Source organism: Anser brachyrhynchus (assembly GCF_964034855.1).
Source record: "Anser brachyrhynchus genome assembly, chromosome: 3".
NCBI lineage: Eukaryota > Metazoa > Chordata > Aves > Anseriformes > Anatidae > Anser > Anser brachyrhynchus.
In genome coordinates this window covers 72,483,264-72,507,722 of record NC_137696.1, presented here as the reverse complement: position 1 = coordinate 72,507,722, position 24,459 = coordinate 72,483,264, and the positions used below count along the sequence as shown (strand labels likewise).

The 24,459-nt window shown below is 37.4% G+C and overlaps 1 protein-coding gene across 1 annotated transcript in view; it reads right to left on the bottom strand.

Annotated features, from left to right (window-relative positions):
- Nucleotides 1–6,197: 6,197 nt before the first annotated feature.
- Nucleotides 6,198–24,459, bottom strand: part of MAN1A1 (mannosidase alpha class 1A member 1) — a 141,396-nt gene continuing 123,134 nt past the window's right edge. Inside the window, exons 9-12 of the mRNA XM_080588387.1 lie at nucleotides 16,942–17,161; nucleotides 15,960–16,132; nucleotides 11,089–11,204; nucleotides 6,198–9,735 (exon numbers count right to left, since the gene is read on the bottom strand). Coding sequence (XP_080444513.1) covers nucleotides 9,609–9,735; nucleotides 11,089–11,204; nucleotides 15,960–16,132; nucleotides 16,942–17,161 — 636 coding nt within the window. The 3' untranslated portion in view covers nucleotides 6,198–9,608. The remainder of the gene's footprint in view (nucleotides 9,736–11,088; nucleotides 11,205–15,959; nucleotides 16,133–16,941; nucleotides 17,162–24,459) is intronic.

Here is a 24,459-nt window from a genome sequence, read left to right as displayed (position 1 = left end):
TGGGACTTGCTGAAATCTGCAGTGATCACTCTGGACCAGCACTAATCCTATCACTTTGCGGGCTGGGTTGTGCAATACCACCGGGACTGGAAAAGCCTATTCAGACTCAGCTAGCTGTACAAATGCTCAGAGGCTGGTCTGGGCAGGCAGGAAAGAGCCATATGAGCTTAGGGAAATCTCTATACATCCTAACCTTTAAAAGGTCTGTGTGCATCTCTCTAGGAGATTCACTTGAAGAAAGTCTGTAGCTACCTAACTAACAGCAAAAGGGCAAATCCAGCGAGGGGTTCGAGCAGGCTGTGAAGTGTCTGAGGCTCCGCAGAGAGCCAGGGAGATCAGTAAAACCTGCTGAGTGATGTTTGCATTGAAGAGCAATCAACAACCCGTGACTGCCATCACTGGAGCGGGGTGGGGAGGTTGGGGGGAATTATTAACTCATGGGTTTTGCTTGTTTCTTTTGTTGTTTTAACACAGAGTAAGACAGAAAGTGAACACAACATGTACTGCATTTTAATAAGCCAGGGAAAGAAAGCTATGCAAGAATATTCTTAGCTTTCCTAGGCTGATGGGTCCCTTCATGCTAGCAGCACCCACGTGTGCCATGGAGGAGCACCAAACCCAGGGTCACGCTACAGAGAGGGAGGTGAATTTTGGCATGGTGAGAGGACAGGAGGCAGCCTGCAATGCCAGCTCAGATCAGAGTAATGATCTTTTGTTTGTTTCTGGCTGTAGTTAGCAGGTCATGTTTTCAACGGTTGCCTTCTATGTTGCGGGGGGGCTCTAGCTTCCTGCTTAGTTTGCCCATCCTCAGGCCCTGAGAAGGAGGCACCTCTGAGGTGGTAGCACCATTCCCACCATAATTCACTTGATCTGTCTGAGGGTGATTTTTAAGTGCACCTTGCTCTGCTTTGTGGCTTCTGCTTGTGGAAGCTACATTGTTGTCTCCTCGCCAACCCAATGCTTTCAGCAACTCATTTTACCTTAATTCTTTTCACCATTAATCTCCCTATGCCCTTTTCTTGTTTGAATAATTGCCCAGTGACTTACATTTATCGTATCTTCTATTGTGAAAATTTTCAGGAGGAGAATGTCTGTATAACTTGCTCTCCGTTTATGGCATTATAGAGTATAAATGGTTGTTATTAATAATGCATCTCAAAAGGGTCTCTTATTTGACAAGTGTAGTTTTATTTTAATATATAATATTTATGGTGTGCTTATAAGTGTTCTGCAGCATATTTTATAAAATTAATGGAGTCTCACAAAATGCGAACTCGGTGTTGTGCCTGGTGGTTAAATCTTTGCTGAGAAATACAAAGAGGCTGTAGGATTTTGTATGCAAATTGTGGAAGGTGGAGATTCTGCTTTATAGATGTTGGCATCTATAGGAGACGGTGAAGAAAAGAGATGGAGATGTGGTGATGGATGAAAACATTTGAGAGTGATAGAGAAAAGAAAGTTTCAAATCTTTTTGAAGCCATTCATGTGAAGACATGCACGCTTTAATTAAAGAAGCCAAACATCTGTTGAACTGAAGGCACTGATATGTTTTCAACTAGTACAACGTAGCTCTGAATGATGGAAAATGGATAGTTTTCTCAGAGAGAATAAATTCACACAGTTATTTTCTGAAATAACCACATTTGAAAAATAGATCATCCATAGGATATTAAAAAGAGGAAAAAAAAAAAAGGGGAGGAAAAAAAAAAAGACAGGGCACCTATACTTTCTTTTCAAGGAGTTTCCTTAGGCTGTATCTGCTTCATAAATCTCCATACAAAATTCTATGAAATTGTTTTGTCTGGGTGAAAAATTGACTTCACTAAAATAAATGGGAGGTTGGCTGTTGATTTAAAAGGGCCTGGTTTTCTTGTTGTATAAGTTACTTTAAGAAAGAAAAATGCTCACTGGTGCAAGAAAATTTCCACAGCACACTCTGATAGTAGGTATTAAGAGAGAAGTGCCCCAAGACAAGTTGTGACCATGAGGCAACCAACTAACTCCCCAGTCAGAAAATGTTCATCCAGTGTGAGGCTGTTCCTTTCTCCTCCTTTTTGCCTTGGAACAGAAGGAAATGAGAATTATATGAGATTTATGTTAAACTTTATCAAATCTTACTTTGAAAGTGGATAGTTACAAGGATTGCTTAGATCTGTAAATATGCCTTGCTATAAAACAATAACAGAGCCTACATGTACTCTTTTTTTTTTTATTGAGAAATGTTCAGTCTTTGAATTAAAGTAAGATGTGGACAATATAAATTGAATACATTTGTCCAGTAAAATGCTGATCTAAGGAAAAACTGAGGAGTACTTCATTGGTTATTCAGTCAGTGAAGTGTGAGACAAGAATGCCAAGTTGAAAAACAGGATTGTTTTTCCTCTGTACCCTCAATTTCCTGTAACTTAGTGTAGTTTTTCATGTCTTTAGATGAGGGTGCAACGCCAACTGGTTTCACTCGAGAACTTAGTATCACAGTGGAAATTTTACCTCAGTAGTCAAGGGCCCTTACGGAAACAGCAAGACGCGCTTCTGCATTACTTGACTTCTTTCTGGCTCAGGGACCCTGGAGAGGCCTCCCAGATAATTGCTCGTCGTGTAGGTCCTGCCTTATCTTCTCTCCTGTGTTTGCATCTGTGGGTGTCAGAAGAGAGATGATCAATAAGATGATAAACTCACTTTTTCTTGTATCTGTCCCATTGGACCATGATGGTGTATTTTAATTGGTTTTCTGTCTATCTGTGTTCTTGCGATGACACTTAGTGCATAAAGGTGCTTCGTGAGAAAAGGAGGAAATAAGAAATTTCCTTTTCTTTAGAGGCTCCCAGGTTTTCTCTAGCATCTTGCATTGAAGTTCCTGTGCTCTCAGCCTGCTAGTTCTTATCCTCCTTTGCTTTCCATTTTTCTCCTGGCATTGGTTACACAGGAACCAAGTGACTAGACCAGGTTCCTGAGTTGTACAAGCAGTGCCTAGGCTGTCTGTGCTCCTGGGAGGGTTGTTCTTGTGCAAGCTTTGCTTTGTTTGTGCTCACTCTAAGTCCAAAATGTTCTTTGTGTGAATGCCCCTTGGCAGTGCTGCTGCCCCAACCCATCCCCAGTCCAAAAGGTGCTCCTGAGAGCAGTCAGTGGGAGCACCACTGACTCACCCTGATGAGCAGCATACCTAGACAATGGGGCTGAGGGACTCCTTTACTTAGTCCTTTCCTTGAATTCCTGACTGCCTTTGTGCCCCTGTACTCCTCTAAGCATGTGGAGATGGGCCTTTGATGGGCTGATGGTTCCTTCTGTGGGCCTGGGATCAGCCAGGAGGAGGTATACCTGGTGTCCCATCTGCTATTGCCTCTGTGCTCCTTTGTGCTGGTGAACTTTTTAAAATCACATACCCTAATCATAAAATATCCTGAGTTGGAAGCACCCACAAGAATCATCAAGTCCAACTCCTGGCTCAGCACAGGGACACACAAAAATCAGACCCTAGCCTGAGAGCATTGTCCAAATGCTTCTTGACAGGCCTGGGGCCATGATCACTGCCCTGGGGAGCCTGTCCCAGTGTCCGACCACCCTCTGGGTGCAGAACCTTTCTCTAACCCCCAGCCTGACCCTCCCCTGTCCCAGCCCCATGCCATTCCCTCGGGTCCTGTCGCTATCCCCAGAGAGCAGAGCTCAGCGCCTGCCCCTCCGCTCCCCTCGTGAGGGAGCTGCAGGCCGCCATGAGGCCTCCCCTCAGCCTGCTCTGCTCGGGGCTGAACAAACCAAGGGACCTCAGATCTCAGGCACTCCTCATATGTCTTGCCCTCCAGACCTTTCATCATCTTCATAGCCCTTTGGGCACTATCTAATAGTTTTATGTCTCTAATAGTTTCATGCTGCTCTCCAGCCTTTTGGCCCCCCCCCCCCCCCCCATGTATGTATAGCCAGGGTTGCTCTGTCCCAGGTGCAGAATCTGGCACTTGCTCATGTTGAACTTCATTTTGTTGGCAGTTTCCCAGCCCTCTAATTTGAGATCTCTTTGCAAGTCCTTTCTACCCTCAAGGGAGTCGACTGCTCCTCCCAATTTAGTAGTATCTGCAGACTTAGTATATCTGTGAGTTCTGCATCCAAATCATTCAAGAAAGCATTAAAGAGAACTGGCTCTAAAATGGAGCCCTGCAAAATCCCACTGACTGACCGCCAGACTGGTGTAACCCATTACTATAATCCTTCGAGCCCAACCTGTCAGCCAATTGTTCATCCATTTAATTATGTGTTTGGCTAATATACTGTAGGATCACTGTCTGTAGCACCAGAATCCTTTAACTATCCCTATGGCTGAAATAATAAAATTTTGGTGCTTCTGTAGTACCAGCAAACACCTGTGCTGTAGTATGAAGCTCCTGGGTAGGCAGTTTAACGGCTAGAATATGATAAATATAAAATAATAAATATTAAAATAAATCATCAGTATGATTATTTATTTATTTTTTTAACTTGAGGTACTAAAGGCTAATAGTAGCTCTGTGCTATGCGGAGTGATGGTGTGAAGGCAATGCACAACTGAAGTGTGGGGACAAAAGGTCAGTAACAAGGGAACATCCTGTAAAATGTCAGTGCGGGAACTGTGAAAGGCAAGGAACCTTTCATGAATAGGCCACAGAGTGTGCACAGAAAGTTTGGCGAGCATGTGAGTATTTTAGAGAGGGGCTTCCAAAGGGAAGGTTGATTACAGCGACTTTAATTAGAACGTAAGTGAGAGCTGGTACAAAATGCGGAGCTGATACCTGAGAAACAAGGGGCAAAGCACTGGCTTTTAAAGTATGGTTGAATGCTAGCAGCATGTTGGTCACTAACTGGATCTGTTCTGCAGCTGCGTCACTTGTGGCAGCCACTGCGGTGTGCATGTTTGACTGCATGAACCCAAGAGGGAACAAAAAAAACCTGTGTAGTAGGTAGTAGTCAGGCATGAACTGTCTGGGGGACTGTTTCCTGGGTTTGGCAGCATGTTTTTTTGATGCATGATTTTTCCTCCTGCATTTGAGATCAACCAGGACAGACTAATCCCAAGATTAAGGCAGATCAACTGAAGGGCTGTTTCCGTAGCAGATGGTGTCCTATGGTGCTGGGTTACTCTCGTACTAGAGCAAGGCCATAGGGCAACACAGTGGTGCAAATCCTGTTTATCTTGACTAATTGTCCGCCCAGTCCTAGCTCCTTTCTCCTGGCAGAAAAGAAACCACTCTAACCATCCAATTACTGCTCAAGCAAGAGACCAAATCTGTGCATAAGGGTCTAAATTCAAACCCAGGTGTGTATTTACATCTCTTATGCTGCACTAAGCTTTGCGTTTGCTCATGTTTAAATTGTTGAGCGTTTTGTGTGGCCCTGAAGCCAGCTTCAGGCAGGGACTGCACTCTGACCATCACAAGGATTGCACTCTACAGCTGCGCACCCGCAACTATTCTGGAAAATGAAACGCCACATCTAATAGCTACCCTCAAAAATTACTTAAGCGGGTCTAATGAGTAAGTCCTTTGACAGAAATAGATGCTTCTGAGACTCTTCTGTGAAATCACAGCAGTTTATTTTACTATCATCTTTGGGTAATGCTTTCTACTAGACAGAGAAAACAAATAAGCTTATCTGTGAGGCGTGGCTGTTATTCCAAGGTTTAGATCAGAGATCTTAACGACACAGCTTTCTGACACAAAATGTAGTTACAGTTCCTATGACAACTATTCCTCTCTCCTCTGGAGCATGGGCTAACGATAGTATTTCATTACCTGATCATGTAGCACTGGGCCCTGCGACAGCCTTGTCATCTCAGCTCCGCTGTTTGTTCCTAAATGGCATTTAGCTGAAGCCAGCTTGTGCTGTGCAGAACGTGAATTTGAGTGACTTGATCTTCAATTTGCTTACTGCCTGTCACCTCTGACTTCCAAGCTTCCTGACTTTCCTTAGAAAGCTTACTTTCTACTAAAATACATTTGGGAGAATAAGTTTCTATTAGCAACAATTTTTAGGAATTGATTTTTTGTGGTAGCAATTCTGTGCACTGACTAACATTAATTGAGTATTAACAAAAGTATCTTAACACATACAGAGTACTACTGTGCATCAAACCAATCTCCTGACAAAAATTCATGAGTATAGCAGCCAAAGCAGGCTAGGTAGCAGAGTACTGTAGTTACTTCTGCAGTGCACTTAAGAAAAATTATAACAAGTTGAACAGATATATTAAAAGACTTTATTCACAATAGAGAAATTTTTACAAATATAAGTTCTTAAAAATTAAGCATCTTGATCTATTATGTATTCCATAATTTCAGGATTTATATAAAGATGAAAAGACTAAATGGAGTATGTACAAATCAAAAACAATTTAAATGCCTCATAGAAATGGAGAATATGTATGATGAAGTCACCATAGAAACCGTGAGCCATTGTGCATTGCAAAAATCTGTGTACAACCAACACATATGCAATACGTATTTCACAAACTATCAAAACAATTTTTTTTTTCATGAAACAGCATGGGTGCCTTTTAAAATGATTTATTTCTTATGACTTAGCGTATGCAGATTTAAATGCGTTATTTTGCTACAAAGAAATGGAAAAAGTATAGGCAAGTGTGTTTAGGCAAAGATAATACCCCCCCCCCCATAAAGCAATTTCTTTTGCTCTTATGAATGACTGGGAACATGAAGTGACCATCAGTAGCCACTCCACACAGCTGGTTAAGTGAATGGGAAATACAATGAATGTTATCTTAGTAATCTAACAACCGCTGGTAAGTACTGGCTGTTTCAAAATGATTGCTCTAGCTTTGGTGTTTTGGGGTTATTTAAAAAAAAATCAATATATTCTCCATTTATGAAAAGTTTTTTTCTTACATTTGGCAGATCTACACATTGTACAATCTTCTTGTCTACTTACATTTGTTTACAATAAGTACAGTATAGTGCAGTTTGTACATACAACCTGAATACCAATACCAGTCACATCAAATTTGTGCTCCTTCAAATCATCCTAACTCCCAAGCTAAAAAATAAAAATCATACTGAATGTCTGTATTACAAGTGAACAGTCATGATGTATATATTTAAGTACATAGGACCCAGTGCATACAAGAGGTTTGTATGCCTGCTTTTTGAAACAAGAAGAGCTATTTGGTTCTCCATTGTTTCTGTTAAGCTTGTTAAATAAACACAAGATCACTAGACACATCTGGGGGAAGCATACCGTGGTTAAGAAAAACATGTAAAAAGAGGCTTACAAAGCACATTTGTCAAAGACTTTTGTCTGAGCTATTGCAGTTATTTAACTGATATGAGGCCTATAGCAGCACATGCATAACCATGTGGTAGGCAGCAGCAGGTGACCTAATAAAGATAACTAAGACAAAAATAATTACTATTACTTGTTAAAGAGGGAAGGGGATTCTGTTTTACTTGATAGCTATAATTTTCCTGTGGTAACTGGAGGAAAAAAAAAAAGTCCATTATAAATATAGTTTCTGAAGAAATACAATGAAATACTATAGAACTTCAAAGATACAAATTCTGGATTATCAAAATAAGTGGGAATTCTGCTTTTCAGCATAGGAGAGCCAAGGATTCATCCTCACTTGTTCTGAAGCTGTTACTGTGACATGAGAGAATCCATACTTAAAAAAAAAAAAAAATGCACTAAAGCAAAAAGTCTCAAGCCAAGTTGCTGATTCCATCAAAGCAGGCTTTATATTAGGCAGATGTTATTTGTGTTCATTCTCCCTGCTCTGGGATGCACAGGCTTAGCAGGGTCCTTCTATTAACTTTCATGTATGACTGCAGAGCGCTGCCAGTCCTTTGATGGAAGGATCAGCATCACTGGAGATGCTCTTGCCTTGCCCCCTACAGAAAGGTTTTTGGCAGCTCATGTGGCAGACGCTGTCTTCTGTCTGTGGTGGAACCAGATAGGCAGCGCTGTCTTTACATTCTCCAGAGGGTAAAGTTTATGGGTCAGCCTCCAGTGCTATATATATAAAAATGTCATCAGTTATCTTTGCTCTTGGCTTCCACATAAGTAAAGCCGACACTGCAGACCTCTATCAGTACAGAAAAAGGTAGTGAAATGTACTCTGTAATGCCTCAGCAAATGTGCTTCCTCAGCTCCGATCAGCTATGCTGGACATGTGAGATAGCTTACTACATTTAAAGATGACGACTGTTCAGAACCATATTTGTTTTGTTGCAGTCGGTAACGTGCTTTCTCAGAATGGGAAGCCAGGAGTTGTACCCTACCCAAAACATACAAAAGTCATCCTGTCACTGAATGAGAACACTTGTGGGCTTAAAAATGATGTAAACCACTCCAAGCTACACTTAAGTAGAAAAAGGAATTAATTGTGCCTGATTTTTTTTTTCCCTTTGGTGATACCACAAAGTAAAACATTTTTGGCAAAGCTGTTACTTTTCTTAGTAAACTAGGTTTCTAATCTAAGGGATATTTTTCAATACACTGCATTTCTGCCACTTAGAGAAGAGAAATTAGGTGCTTTCAGAAAGTTTTAGTTCTATGCTGGATAATTTCCTCACTGAAGGAGACAAGTTTTCTTCGAGGCATCTGAATGTCTCATTTTATTCACACAGGTACATTAAATTGCTTTGTGACAATAAACTACCAAGGCTGGTGTCAGGTCTGAACCAATCTGAGTGTTTGAGAAAGTCAAAGACGACCAAACAAATTGCCTCTGGTATAATTCTCAGCTCAGCTTCAAGGAGAAATTCACGGAGTAGTTTTATTTTGTCTTTTTACCATCCAACCCAACGAAAGCTACTGGACGAAATATATAAAGGTGGTAAGACTCCTTTTCTTAATAAGAAATTATCTTATTTTGCTCCAAATTAGCCTGACTAAAGACATGAGAATAATTCCACTTAGAAAAGGGAAGGAACAATTTATTCTTTCACAATATTCTAAATCAGAACCTGAAAAACTAAGGTCTGATAACTAATGTGCTAAACCCATAAAAACTAGTTTAGACTAACTTCAACATATATTGCAGTTTCAGAGTTGTGTCTGCATGAGATGAAAATATTCCTATGTAGACTTCATTGACAATGAAATACATCTTTACTTTACCAGCTAATGATAGACCCGCATAAGAAGAGGCTGTCACAGTCACAAGATTTGTCTTGGATGACACACAAAACAAATTAACATAGAACAAAATAAGAGAGAAAAAAAAAAAAAGCTCTTCATACTTAATTCAATATGGCTTTTTGCAACATGGCAAAATATTACAGCTTAAAGCAGACATCTCCTCATAGAGGAGAAAAGAATTTTGCAGTCAAATTAAAAGCATAACAGGAAACAAGTAACATGCAGACCCTCTGCTCTTTTTGGCCAAGATGACATAGCAGCCTAACAAAATCTGGAGAGATGTTGTATTTCTCTTCTAAGAAGTGGTTCAGCTGGGTAAGAGGACTGAAGTTTTAAGAGTTTAGATCCATTCATAAATATTTACTGTTAAAGAAAACAGACTGCAAAACACTTGATTTAAAAATCTAACTCAAGAACTTTAAATCAAATCACGTGCCCAAGTCCTGGAAAAAAACATTAAGGAATGAAACAAAGTAAAACTTTATCTTGATCTACTTCTGTTTTTCTTCTTTACTTCCATCCTCTTTATGAAGAATAGGGAGGGGATGAGCCTCTGTGTTGAAGACCCAGTGTTCGAATGGGAGAATATCGTCATCAGAAAACAGCAAATATAAGTACCTGGCAAGAAAAAAAAGCAGGAAATGTGACTACATCAGGAAAATGAAACTACAATCATTTTCAATCAAACAAGTACCTGATTTCTATAGATGAATCTATCAATGGGACCAGCTGACCAAAACCAAAAACATTAAGTCCTAGCATAATAATGGTTAGCACAAAGCCACGGGGCTACTCAATTCAGGTTGGACTCCAGGGTAATACCAACTGGAGACCAGTGGAACAACAACTCTATCCTGATAGGAGACAAAGAAGTTTAGGTTACCAAGGTTAAATATCAGTTCATTTCACTTCCACTTAATCTTTGGTAATTTTATTACATATTGTTTTGATCATATACAACAATAATATCTTTTTCCTCCTGAATATCCACATATATCAAGGTGTAGGAATGAAAATTCTTTAGTCCAATCCTGGTTGACTTCTGAGAGCAACATCTGTCTCTCGGTATTTTTAAAGAATAAAACTAGGTCTTAACACTAGGACTGGTAGCTTGGATAGCCATTTACTAGGATAGGGTCTATTAAACCCAACAGTAAAGAATTAAAAATTTCATCGTTTTATTCAGTGTCACAGTACATTGTATTGGCTATTATAGCATGATTACTGAAGACAGCTTAGGGATGAAAGTCTGCTTAGCAAATGAAAGTTTATTCTCAATCACCATCCTTCCCTGAAGGCTGCCGTTGGTTTAATTCTGTTCAGCCTATTTAAAAGGTATAGCGGAGGCAGTACGCTCTCTAAAAGAAATGCTACTATATACATAAATGTATTTCATAATTTCAACTTTCTGTTGAAATGACGTGATTGCTTATTTCTCGTCTTTGCAACTTACTCTTATATAGGAAAAAAAGTGAAGAGACCAGGACAGCACTTCCTTTATTTAATTAAAACCTTAGGAGATGGTGATAGAGAATGAAGGCTTTTGTTTTTTCCTCTTAACAGGCTGTGTGAGCTTACCATGCAACTTCACTTTTTTTCTTGGTCTGTAGTTTTAAAATGAAAAGCATGCAATACAAGCCTGAGAAGTCTTCTGCCTATACAATTTGTTTCCCTAGTGTTGGCATATATAATTAGATCCTATCAAAGCTAGGAGATGTAATATCTCACCAAAGACTATCAAGTAACTTTAACAGAAGTAAAGATAATTTCCAAAAGTCAAAGAATTTAGTTGATATTGTTGATATAGAAGAAAAAAAAGGCACTTTGGCTTCCTGTCACCTAAGAAAAGCTGTACTATTTCAGTCAGATTTTTGTTATGTGAATGTCAAGGGTACTAATGATAAATACTTATCTGTAAAGATGATACATAGTACTACTTCATATTAATGAAAATCAACTTTCTTTACTTACTTGAGTGTCTCTGAAAGGAAGAAACTTTGCTGCACATCATCATGGCTTTCATGATTATTGTAAACATCTCTAATGCCAGAATAGCCACCATCTACTCTGCAGTGTTTTTCCAGTGCCTAAAGAGAGGTGAGGAAGAAAATAAAAAACATACACTGAGTTTAACAAAAGTAGTCCTGTCAGGTTTTTCTTTGTTTGACAATAACACTGTAGTATGACAGACTTGTTACTATTTTTTTTTTTTTCAGATAGTTGAAAATGAGATTGAGCTCTAGATAGAAATCTCTTTAAAAATATAAGCACAGACAATCTAGTTTTACATTTAGGAAGGGAATCAAAATGATAAATTAATAAAAGAGGTGAACACAAACCAGTTTTCAGAAGGAAAGATATAGGGATGTGTGGATGTAAAGATAAATGGATTAACTTATTTTCTTTTTCCTGTTTTTGATAGGGTATCCCCTCTGTCACAGGCTTGTCTATATAGCCTTCAGAGATCCTGTCACATACACCTTCCTTCGCCATATCTCAGTGCTTAAAAATTATTGTGATTGAATTGGATGCTATGATTAAGATCAGTCTTTTCCTTCTGTCAGGAGTTTCGAAAAAGGGAAGCCGTTTTCTGTGTGACTGAGTTTTCTTTGCAATCATTTAAATTTTAATTGGGAAACCTCTGATACTGGGCTGTAACTGGATTTCTTTTCTGTGGTAGGTCTTATTTTTCTTTGATACCTTTCTGAAAAATCTTTGCTACACAGACGTAGACAGAAAGCTAGTATCTGGCTCGATTTAATGCAGTGTTTTAGATGTAAGAATAAGAATGTGTTTTCCTTTAACTAGTTTTGAAACTCTGTATTCAGCTAAAAGATGTGAATCAATGACCGATTCCTATTTTAGAATAACAAAGAGCACACAGATCATTTAAACATCCCATTTTTTTTCTGCCCACAGAAATGTTCTATATGACCAGCTAATTTTGAAAGAGGAAAAAGATCAGTGGGAGAGTGTGTACAGAAGGGCAAAACCACATATACTTGGTGCTGGAAGCATAGAAAGGTGTACTGTTTAACAAACTTTGCTGCTTTTCTTTATTTTCGACAGGTGTTTGCATTAGAAAGGTCACAGCTATGCCTATACAGGAGCTGTAAATTCTTTATGGAGACAGCTATATAATACTTTATTTGAATATTAGTTCTCTTATCACTGCTCTTTGTTTAAAAATAGTCATTTCTCTTTATTTCTAATTGACCTGTTTAACGAGGTCAAAATATTTTTAGCCTCTTCATTTTTCTTACACTGTACATCTCTGGTAGGATGCAGTAAAATAAAGGAGTGAAGAAAATCTTGAAGAGAGCCTATGATAATTTTATTTAAAACACAACTCATTATTCAAAAACAAATCCAGAAAATTGTCTTTAGCCCTAAATAATTTGTCAAAAGGCAAATGACGGTAAGCACGATGGATTACTGTGCCTTCTCAGGACCACACTACTCTTACATGGTGCTCACCCTGGAAGTAGGTATTGGAGCAACGACCTTCAGGCAGAAATACCTGAAGCTTTATCAAACCCCTGATGGGGAGATGAAAGGTTCTAACTCCATCCGACAGCTAGTTCCTCCATTTCTGAAGTTATTACGAATATCACTGAAGTGACTACAAGACATATAGATTTTCTGTAGAGAAGGATGCTGCATTTCAAACGACGTATGGCAGAAACCTATGAAAGGGCAGAAGATATGTCCAAAAACAAGCAAACAGGCAGAATAAGTGTTTTCTGATGAAAGATGGGACTAAAAGTCACTAATGATTACTGAGGTATCTATCACCTCCACCTGCTCTAAAAGCTGTTAAAGATCTGTGTCTTGCTGTGAGTAGATATCCTCTATTTCCTTGTTTTTGCTGGAGTCCTGGTTAGCTATCTGCATATATTTAGCTTGCATGTCAGGTTCTCCATAGCTTTCACTGGAGAGTAAGCTGCCTGTTGTATATTTAAAACAAATTTTTCTCCAGGAGAGATCCTTTAAAAATATAACAGGCCTATTTGTCTTTTCTTGTGTGTGTTTAGGTTCTTTAATTTTCTTGGACAGTTTTACTAAGTGACAAATATACTTAAGTTTAAACAAGTAATTTCCCCTGGCTGGTAGTCCTTTTCTCTCATCTGTTTGAATCTGCAGTGAATTCAAAATGCTGAATCTGTGTCTGGATTTTCAATGTCAAACACAAGATTATGTTTTCTGAGGCACAACAGAAGGAGAACTTGAACTTGAATGATAAAGCTATTATTCAAGGAAACATCTGCATTCTAATCAGGATGAGGTAAAATAAAGCAAATTGCCTTGTTTTTTTTTGTACACTAACGTAGTTACAAAGATCAACAGAGTTAATTGTAGGGAGATACTATATGGGCAGCTGAACACACTGCTGTGATGTAAACTAAGAGGATAACTTGCACCATGTTAGCTCTTTGGTGGTATCTACTTGGTGAAGTATCTTACCCCTCAAAGCTACTTTGCACTAAACTAAAGGAACAGAACATTCGCATCTCACATTAGCACCATAAAAAGTCTATTGGTTGTAAGCACCCGTTACCTGGCAGTGGTGTCCTTTTGTGCCCACACCTTCTGCCTCAGAATACAGCAACATTCACACTTAGGGTGGAGTAGCAATGGGTGGGGAGATACAACGAAACACATTTTAAATTAGTAGTCCTTTGAAAATGAGGGTGGCTAAGATCATTTATGCTAGTAATGGAAAACATCAAGTAAAGTGAACACTGGCTGTCAGTCTCAAAGTATCATAAAGGAAAAAAACAAAGTGCTGTGAATTCAAAATATGTGCCACATTTATGATGCAGAAAGGGAGACTTTCATGAGCTAAGCTGATAAAATCTTTCTGACTCAGTAACGGTGGATGTTGCTGTTTGTCATAATTGCATTTTCTCCAGACACTGAAGTATGTACAGAATGATATTGGACTCAAACTGAGGCAGTAAAGCAAACTCCAAAGCAAAAATGGAGAGACTGGAGATACAAAAAATATAGTATCAGGTGGAGCTGTAGGGGCTATAAATATCAAGGAAGTAGAGAGAAGAAACAAGAAAATATTTGAAACCTACAACCGACTGTATGACTTCTGTGAAGCTGCAAGATTTGTTTTTGTGAAACACTCAGCTGCATGGTAGGACAGTGGAGGATGGGCCCTTACCGAATGGGGCCAGCTGCATCTGCCACAGATGGGCTCTAACCCATTACGTTAGAGCCAAACAAGAGCAACCACAAGAATGTTAAACACGGAACACATGGAGAGCACTGAGAAGGTAAATGAGCGTACAAACTTGAAATAAACACAAACGAACTGTACCAACAGCGCAAAGAACAATAATAAGGAAAGCATTTCAATTGTTTATAACAATGTTATCAGTGTGGGCAGCAACAATGAGTCAGGAAAATCATCTCCTAGAGAAGGAACATCCTACACTTGGCATTGCTGAAGCCTGGTGGGATGACTTCCATAAAGAGTCATTTTAAACATTCCTACTATAATCTGCCTGGGAAGAGTCCAGTAGCAAAATGTGTGCCTATGGGTGGTGTTAGCAAAGAAGAAAGTAAGGGAGCAGCACTCTAAATTAGAGGTTTTTATAAAGAAATTGCTTTTGATTCGGTAACTCAAACATATTATTTGACGACATATACAGCCAACACCTGAGGAAGGCAAATAAATTGTCCTAAATAACCACAGTCTACCAAGCTGAATACAGTGTTAATGCAGATATGGAATTGCACAGAAAATGCAAACAATGAGGAGTTGGAGAGCAGAAGTACAGTTAGTGCTACTGCATATTCTTTTATGGAAAGCAGATTTTATCATAAATTTCATTCTTCAAGAATATCTAATTACCAAACCATTTGTACAACATTTGAGATACATTCAGTATCTCAGAGGGTGAATATGGAGTACAATTACAGATTTTTGTTGCTGTAGAGGGATCCAGGTAGCTGGATATAGAGCAAAAAAAATAATGTTCTTCAGCCTCCTCTATTTTTCTTGTAAGGGCTCAATCTGCTTAGAAATCCCAAAGGAAGACTGAAAGGCAGACAATTTAACAAGTGCAACATCACTGTGAGGAGAAAATAAGTGAACTCTAGAAGCATAATATGAACCCATGCCTGGAGGACAAAACAAGGTAAATCCAATGGCATTCATATCTAACAGTAAGAGTGATTAAACACTGCAATAAGGGAAATGATGGATTTGGCAAGCCAATTCTTGCAGTGCAGACTAGTTGCCCAATTGGAAGGTTCATGTTAGACAAACACAAATAGATTCAGCATAACTGGTTGAAGCTCAAAGGTTGTGGGACACAGAAATTTAAACCTTGATGAGATTGTTATCATTAATTGAGCTCAATCCAGATTACCTATGCTTTTTGGAAATGATGCAATTTTAAAAGGTTTGGTACTATCTAGACACTTATACTTGGCCCTAATCACCCTAATTAAAAACACCTAAGTACATTTACTATAGAAAATACATTTCATAGAACTTATTTTCATGTCCCAGGCTCAAATCTGACACATTTGCAGTTTCTATTCATATGGAACAATACTCAGCATCTTGAGCAGTACATCCAAATATGATCCTGATCTGAGAAGTATTTAAAAAAGAGAAATCCCAAGGTTTTTTCTGATATACAATACCAGCAGGGTTTGGTTTAGTCAAAACTGTCTTATTTAATCTATTCAGTAAATGAATCTCTGGAAATTTGAGTTGATATTACTGATTTAAAACTGCTAAACGAAATCCAGATATTGTGCAATAGCTCGCTTAACAAGATACTAGGATTTAATAAGAAAAAACTACTGTAGAACATTACCTCTACAGCTTCCCATGCCCACTGCCTGTACTTTGGGTCGTGAGTGAGCCGCCACATGTACATGTAGGTCTCTATGACTTCGGGTCGCAGGATGTAGTATTTTTCATTTTGTCTTGTAGCAATGGCCTCAACACCACCATCAAATCTGAAGGCTTCTGGTCCCAGTTTCATGCCTAGTCAGTATAAAAGTAGATACATTAAAAAAGGTTTCAAATCACATAACCTGCCAAATCAACTAGCCTTTCGTGACACAAGGCATACACAAAAGGTACCCAAAAGGTATATAACTTCTGAAAGATATGAAATATTAACAGGAGGTGCTGCAATAAATAATTCACAATACTGAAGAGCTAGTCTTCATCAATACCTTAAACAGCAGTTCCAGTCTGAAGAGTGATGCTAACATTTGCATTCTGGAAGGCTTCATATAACTAACAACATATTAGATTTTGTTTAAAAGATGAGGATATTTACTTGTCTATGTCAAACTTGAAATTAGACTCTGTGACCTGAAATGTTGCCAGGATTATTTTTGTAAGAAGATAAAGGAATCCAAAGAAATTTCCTGCACAAAAATCCACTTTCTTTGTGCAATTCTTTGTTTGCAGCATTGTACCAACAGCACTGAGAATAAAATATTTTTTGGAGCATAAAGCATAATTAATAGCTATTTTGATGCATAGATGATCAGATTCCCTCCCTTGCTTGTTTTTAGCTACACAGAAATTGACAAAGTGGAAACGAAAAAAAAAAAGCTGTCATTTAAATCACTACAGCGAGTAGGCTATGATTCAGATGAACAGCAATTATTTATAAAACAGAGCAGCCATTCTTGGAGTTACTCATGGAGTAAACCAGCATTTAATCAGAAAAGATTAAGAGTTTTCACCACGACTCAACTTTCATTCACCATTATGCATATAATACTGATGGCTGCCTTCACAAAGCCAAACTGTGAAAATGAATGCTGTGATGTACTTACTTGTACGATCATAGGATTCATGGCAAGTCCTAGCAATTTCAGCACCAAGCTCTATGTGATGGCCTGTCTTGTCACTAGGTGCTCCATCTGCTCCTAGAGCAAACATGCCTCCAGCAAAACAAGTGAGATGTCCCATCTTGTGTTCAAGCAGTCCACCCTTCCACTCAGCGATGTATGTCAGTCCCCCGCTTGATTTTCGTATGAGGTGGGTCTCTATGGCCTGCAGGAAGACATGATTTTATTTTTTTTAACCGAAAGTTACCAGTTTGCGTATTGTGAAGTGCAAAGACAAAAAACAGAGCCGCCTGAAAAGCGTCTTGTACGTCAGTTGGCTTTTCTCAGTGTTGCCTTTGCTCATAGAGTGAAATCGATAACAGGAGCTAGTATAACCTCAAAGTATAGCCAACCAACACAGATCAGCATACGCCAGTAATGATGATTAATTCTGCTACAACTTTCAGCAATTTACACAGTACACTTTACAAAAATATTAGAAAAAAATAAAATTCCATTTTAAAAATCTTTTATTTCTTTCCCATCCTACTTTGAACAATTTCAGATAATTTCACTTTTAATGGTGATTAGCCACCACTTCAGTTCCATACTTCCCATTTGAACTGTGACAAATAATTTGGTTATTGATATAAACTCATGTTTATATCAATATAAACAGTTGCAGGCATAATTCGTGTTCAAAACATCTGACTCAGTGTACTGAATGATGCTAGGCTTTTGGGTCTGTGTAGCACACCCAACCAAGACTGACGAGTTTATCCCCAAGGATGAATTCCTCTGTAGTCATCAATCAAGAATAGAGTCTCTTAGAGACTTCCGGAAAAAAAATGAGCAGAATAAAAATAGACAAATCTGCTAGAGAGAATTAGAAGTGTGTGCCGTTAGCAATGTATGGTCACTGATTACAGAATCCAGGAAAACAGCCATCCATTATCAGACGAAGAGAATTAAAACAATGGACCTGATGCACATTAATTAGAAACGCATACAGAAAGTAAGTTATTACTCTTTAAAGGGTTGTGGAGAGTGAATGCTACCATACATTGAATTAACCGCCAGTGTTCAGGTTTATTCTATTGAAATCATACAATCCAGAAACAGTACTGACCATGCCTTACACAAGAAAAAAAAAATGAAGTATCAATAGAGAGAGCTATTAACAAAAAAGCCAGGATTTAAAAAAATATATCGTCTTATAAAAGAAGGTATTGATGGTAGTTATTTGTTTCCATTTAGACATCTTTAGAGGCTGTTTTTATAAGCAAGAAAAACTCTTCTGTAAACTAGAAACATCAGCAGAATAATTCTATAAGGTTTACTTACCAGGTAGCTTTTTGTGCCAAGAATGTCACATTGAAAAATACACTTTATTTTCCACTAATATTAGTGCAAAGCACTTAGTGAGGATGTTTTCTGCCCACCTCCAGGCCCATTATTGGCTCAGAAAGCTCCTCAATCCTTTTGTTTCCTCCTCAATTATATATTTTTAGCAGCAGGTACCAACTGAAAAACTTACCTAAATCTTAAAGCAGCAGTAAAAAATGAAGGCTTCTTTATTTTAAACCAATACAGCATATTTTAACCCATAAAAAGGGAACTACATATGAAGGGCGAAAGGGTGGGAAAAAAAAAAGATTCCTTAAGCAGCCAAACCACAGACCCTACTGTGGAAGATGAAAGCATTACAGAGGCTGAGTTGGTGTTGAGCTCATTTGGTCATGTATTCCAAGCGCATTATCAAGAAGCTTGTCTGTCAGTTTGGGAAGCTGATACTGGAATACCTAGGTACTGGTTTTGAAAATAATGTTCTTTAAAATATATATTTTTTCAGGTAGCTCATTTGGGTATAAAATGAACAGGGTTCATAGAACCTGCTGCAAAATGTATTGCTGCATAGACAGGTGAAATTTATGAGAAAATAGAAATAATTGGAAAACTTCCAGAATCTTTCAGTGTTGTTCGCATTTTTATAAAGCAGTTCATATACTGTAATAGGATATCTTATTATTAAAAAAAAAACACAGCAATTTTGTGGAAAAAACCCTTTCAGACTACTTAGGCATTCTCAAAAATGAACTACCTAAAACCAAGTTCAGAAATTAAAACTTCTAAATTATGGACTCTTCATTAAACCTTTCAGGATAGTGTTTCCATCTAACCAAATCAGCAATTCTGGTAATACTTGATAATTCTACTTGTCACTTAGCTGTTGAGTTGGGATTTATTTTAAAAATAAACAAAAATAACTGGTGAATAAATATAAATATATATATATATATATTTAAATGAATGGCAGAATGAAGCATTACTGTACCTGACAGAAATAACGGTGGTTGTGTACCTTCATAATTACAGGAACTAGAACAGATTTGATTCTTTTAGCATGAAAATAGATTTTGAGATACCAGTAAACCTTTAAAGAATTTTTTGTTTTCTTTTTTTTTTTTTTTGTCTCTAGATTAAATTCCAAACTGAAAAAGATGATGCCCACTTGGGCAGTTTTAAAATTAATCTCACAAACTTGTGGTAAAGAATAACCTGATGTTAACTGATGTTAAAAATGTCAGCAAATAAAAATAGATTTCCAAATTAGTTATTCATATTTAGTGTAGAAAATTATATTGGTTTTATAAATGGGACCTTTTAAGAAATAGAACATATACCTATTTAAAATTATCTTTATCATGTAAGCTTTTTATTTAAAGTTATTTTTATTATGTATTTGTATGATATATTATGGATTTTTTGCCTTCTTATACTTGATACAATTTCAGGGTCTGATTGCTAGATAATACCTGTACATAGGTATAATTAATACTTTATAAAAATAAGCAAAAATCAGTAATCTTTGAATTATCAATTCTGAATCTATACCTAAAGTACCAAAGACCTCTATTATCATCTATTGAATATTCATGAAAGTTCAACTCAGATTTTTAATATTTTTGCTGGTTATCATATAATACCATGCACTTAGTAAGCAACACATGAAAATATTTTTCAGTGAGAATTTCACAAAGGTTTTAAATGCCATCAGGCTGGACTGAACTTTCTGAAAGATTTTTTTTTTTTTTTTAATAAGCTTGTGGTCCAGAACAAGATTAAATTCGCTAGCTGGAACATGGAGACAATTGTTTTAAATGTTAAAACATTTGAACACAAAGTTAAGAAAGTAGTAGGATGAGGAAGAAATACTATCATTTTAAACAAAAATGTAACAACTGTCTGAACTTGAGGAGTAGGATGAAAAGTTAGTTTCACAATCCCACAGTAGAATGCTAATTGCTATCTGCAGTACTGTGGGGGAAGCTTTGGCAGGGAAATCAAGTTAATAAAACAAATTATTATAAAAGAAGATTAGGTAGCATGGTGATAAAGATCCACCAAGTGAAAAGTTCTGTTTGGCAGAATTAATTCTGAATTTCATATTTACAATCAATTTACTTTTATTTTGACATAATAATTATCTACACAATTTAAAAAGGCACATATTTACTTTAATTGCTACTCTTTTATAACTTGGTCCCTATCTACAAATAATTCCTTCTGAGTCCTTGCAGATCAGGTGGTGTCATATTTATCACTATAGGGAATATTATTTAATTTTACTGTAATGAATATGCTCCCTATAAACCAACATACAACACCTGCAAGGAATCCAAAACGCTAGAAGAATGTGGTCTTTGATTAGCTGAAAATACATTATTGATGGATAATTGTTTGGAACTGGTACAGTTTTCCTTTTAAGTAAATGGAAATTTCATTTTTACCATTTTACAGAATGCATTTCTGCAATTCAATTAGTGATTTTTTTCTATCAAGGTAATGCAGAGAGAATGTGCAACATAAAAGGTTGCAAAGAAGTGGCTGCAAATGGATCCCAAAGGGAGCAATAGCAGATGCTGCTACCTGTCAGTAACTAAAAAAAAGTTTAGACAACCAGACTTTCGTTGACAAAAAAGGAGAGGAAGGAAGGGAGACTAAAGACAAATAAACAACATTTGCCAGATATTCAAGCAAATAAATCTACTGCATGTAAAAGCGGTACCTTGGTTTGGCGTGTACCTGTAAGCTCGTTTAGCCAGCCTAACTTTTATGGCTAGTACAGTTCCTGGAAATAGTTTTTGTGTGTGTACGTGCTGTTATGTAAGGCTTTGCTTACAGTCCTCACTTCAATAAAGCTTTTAGCTAAATTACTTTTTTTTTTTTTTTTTAATCCTGTGGGACATTATCCTTTCTATACAACTGTAAAAATGCCTAAGCACTCAATTACAAACACCAACAGTCCCTTTTACTTTTTGAATTGTGACTCAAGTGTACCTTGTATTACTTCCAGCATCTTTCTCAAGAGTTCACATGTTAATATTATGCCCTTGCCTATCTGTCACATTGGAAGAATTGTTGTGAATGAAAAAGTAGGATTTTTTTTTTTTTTTTAGGTTACAGGATTCCAAATTGCTCCCTGTTAACTCACAGCACAGAAGAGAAACTGACCATTTTTTCCCCAAGCTCATTTCTTTCCCCTCCTGTACTTTTTAAGGGGATATCTTTTGTGTTCTCCACTTATCATCATGTTTCTTAGCCTTGACATTATATTGCAAAATCAAGCAGAACTGGTTCCTCCTAATGAACACCCATTTTCCTCCATTCAGTTCTTCACTCTTGGTATCAGCACAGGGATCTCCATCAGAATCTGTGTTTCATGGAGATAGGACCCCCTTAAGCTAGTCAGCTCTTCCTAACCTCCAGGGACTGCAGAGGACAAAGAGAAGCTTAAATATTGTCTTCACCTCACTCCTTCCTCAGCCCCTGACTTGATCCTGTGATTGAAACTTATCCTTTGAGTTTAGGACACCAAACAGAGGAAACAGAACTGAAGTCATCTCAGTGTTGAAATGAATTCAGACAAACAAGCGAGCAAACAATCAACAAGCTTATTTTTTTGGTAGAGGGCATTCTCTTGGCGGATTATGCCACCAAAGAATAAAAATATTAACAAAGGTGCTTACAGAGCACAGATGTAGGCTTCTCAGTAAAAGTTGTTCTGCACCTCAGAAAGTTGCTCAATTCAAAATAAATATGAGCCATGAAAAAGTTAATTCTGCTAAAGGACTGGGGATAACCAACTACAAACCTCAAAATGCAATGAAAACTGCAGCTCTACATCCTCTGGCATGTATGAATTTTAACTCTTCTTTTACAATAACTGTTTAATTACAATTGAGTAATTTCAATCACTACTTCTCTTTTAAGAACAAAAAGCAGGCATTTCCTTTCCTACCTCAAGGTGTCACTGTAGCTGGAGATAAAACTCTTGCAAACCAGTTACACATTTCCCTACTGTAATAAATTTGGAACTTCAAAAATATGATCTTAGTTCTAAATTTTCAGGGTTTGTAATGGTTGTTTTGGGGATAATTACAACTCTGCATGCTTCTTTACAATAAAGTACAATAAATTATCTCAGTCCACACCACACTTTTAATGTGTGTTGCTTCCCTTAGGGATCATCTTCATAAACAGTATTTTGACAATTTGAAGCAACGAACATGAAAGAATTCCACTATGTGATATTTCCAATAATTCAAAAATGTCAATTTCTTACTTTTTTATTTTAATATTTATGGCTTGCACCAATTCAGTTTATTGCTTTGAATCAGCACAAAGCAGGCAGATCAGGATTACTGTAGTTTTGCATACTTTGAGTTTATAAACCATTGCCTGTCCTGTTGACTTTGAATTCCTTTCCTCATCTTTCTCTATTAAGTTGATCTAATGCAGTAGGTACTTTTCTTCAGCAGTCTTCACAATTCATCAAATTTATCCTTTGTCCAAAATTCCAATGTGTTTATTATGGAAAGTTTAAAATTTGCATTTTTCCATTGTTACAGCTATTTTGGAGATTGCAGAAAAAACATTGCACAAGCTTTTCCCTAAACTTACATGAATTTATACTTGTAAGTTAATTCTGTTTTTTAAACATCCTTCATAGAGGTTTTAAATGCATATTACAAGACATGAAATCCCGTGAAAGCATACTGTTTGAGAAGCTAGGATGAAACAAGGAAGTTCAAGCCTTTGCCACAATTTATTCAAATACTTCTGCTGAAGAGAAGTGGTATCATCTCCTCTTGAAACTGTAACTCCTTACTAACTCTGCTTTTCAAAGATCAAAACTGGAATGTGAACACAAACTTTCTTTAAACACAATACATAACATTTTGATATAATAAACATTGTAAAGCACATACTGCTTTTGGACTTAACAGCTTGTTATAAAGACAAGCTTTCGTGTGTGATGAAATATGAATGCTTGTAATGGAGATGCCTAAGATTTTAAAATGGAAATATTGGAAAGCATTTAACTACTATGATACCTATCCATCCGATCACTAAAAGATGATTAAGTTCTAAAGGAAAGCTGATAATTTACTTTTGCCTGAAAATCTACTTATGTATTTTTGTCTGTATAGACCTATTAGTGTCTCTAAGAGCACCAATGCTCTTACACTAAATGTAGTTAAGGCTGTCTGCTACCAGAAGGTTAGATTTATTCATATTCTTAAAAGAGTATTAATGGAATAGCACAAATCAAAGCAAGCCTATCAGGAAGTTACATTACGTATTTTCTGAATGTTCTAGAATAAATATAGATCCCTCCTGGCAAGCTTTTTGCTGTATTAGTAGGGATATGGCTGCTCAGACAAGATCTTTCTGATGACAAGAGCGAAGCCCCACACAAAATGGTGACAATTTCTCTTACAAGATTTTTCTTGTTTAAATCCTTCTGAAAGCGTTTTAACAACTTCACAGCTTGCTGGTTCGCATGACAGTCCATAAACGAGCAAACATTTTATTGTGTACTTTGTATAGTCCAAAACATTGAGATTGCATAGTTGTAAGTAAACCATTAACTTAAGAATCTGCAAAAGCCTTTCTTTAGTCTTGATGCTTTCTGTTGGAGAGAGCCTCGAAACTCCTCTCCTACTTCTGACAACAGAGGAAATCTAGCCAGAAGAAGAAAAAGGAGCAGCAAGTCCTCTGGATGTTCTTGTCTCTTAAGCATAATGAATCTTGTGTTTCTACATAATACAGCTATACTATCAGGATGTGCAGAACACTAGTGCAGCAGTGTGATAAATATTTTAAACACAACAGCTGACAAACTATGTAAATAAACCACATGTTTATTCATTATTATACGCTTAAGTCATAGACAATACCCAAAATGTATTCAGTGCGAATGCTGAATCCGCTGCACCAACTGCTTCACTGGGAAGGCCAGCTCCTATTGCACCACGCTGCCTGCCACGCAGGCTTACCTATTTCCTTGAACGCCAAGAAGTAAAGTTAAAGTAGTGAGTGTCCAATTCATTAACATACTCTTGGCTTTACACAGCATGACAAACTAGTCTCTAACTGAGTTGTTGCAGTTCTGTCATTATCCACATCAGTCACTTTAAGCAACTTAGCAGAAACTGCAGGCAATCCAGACCCACCACC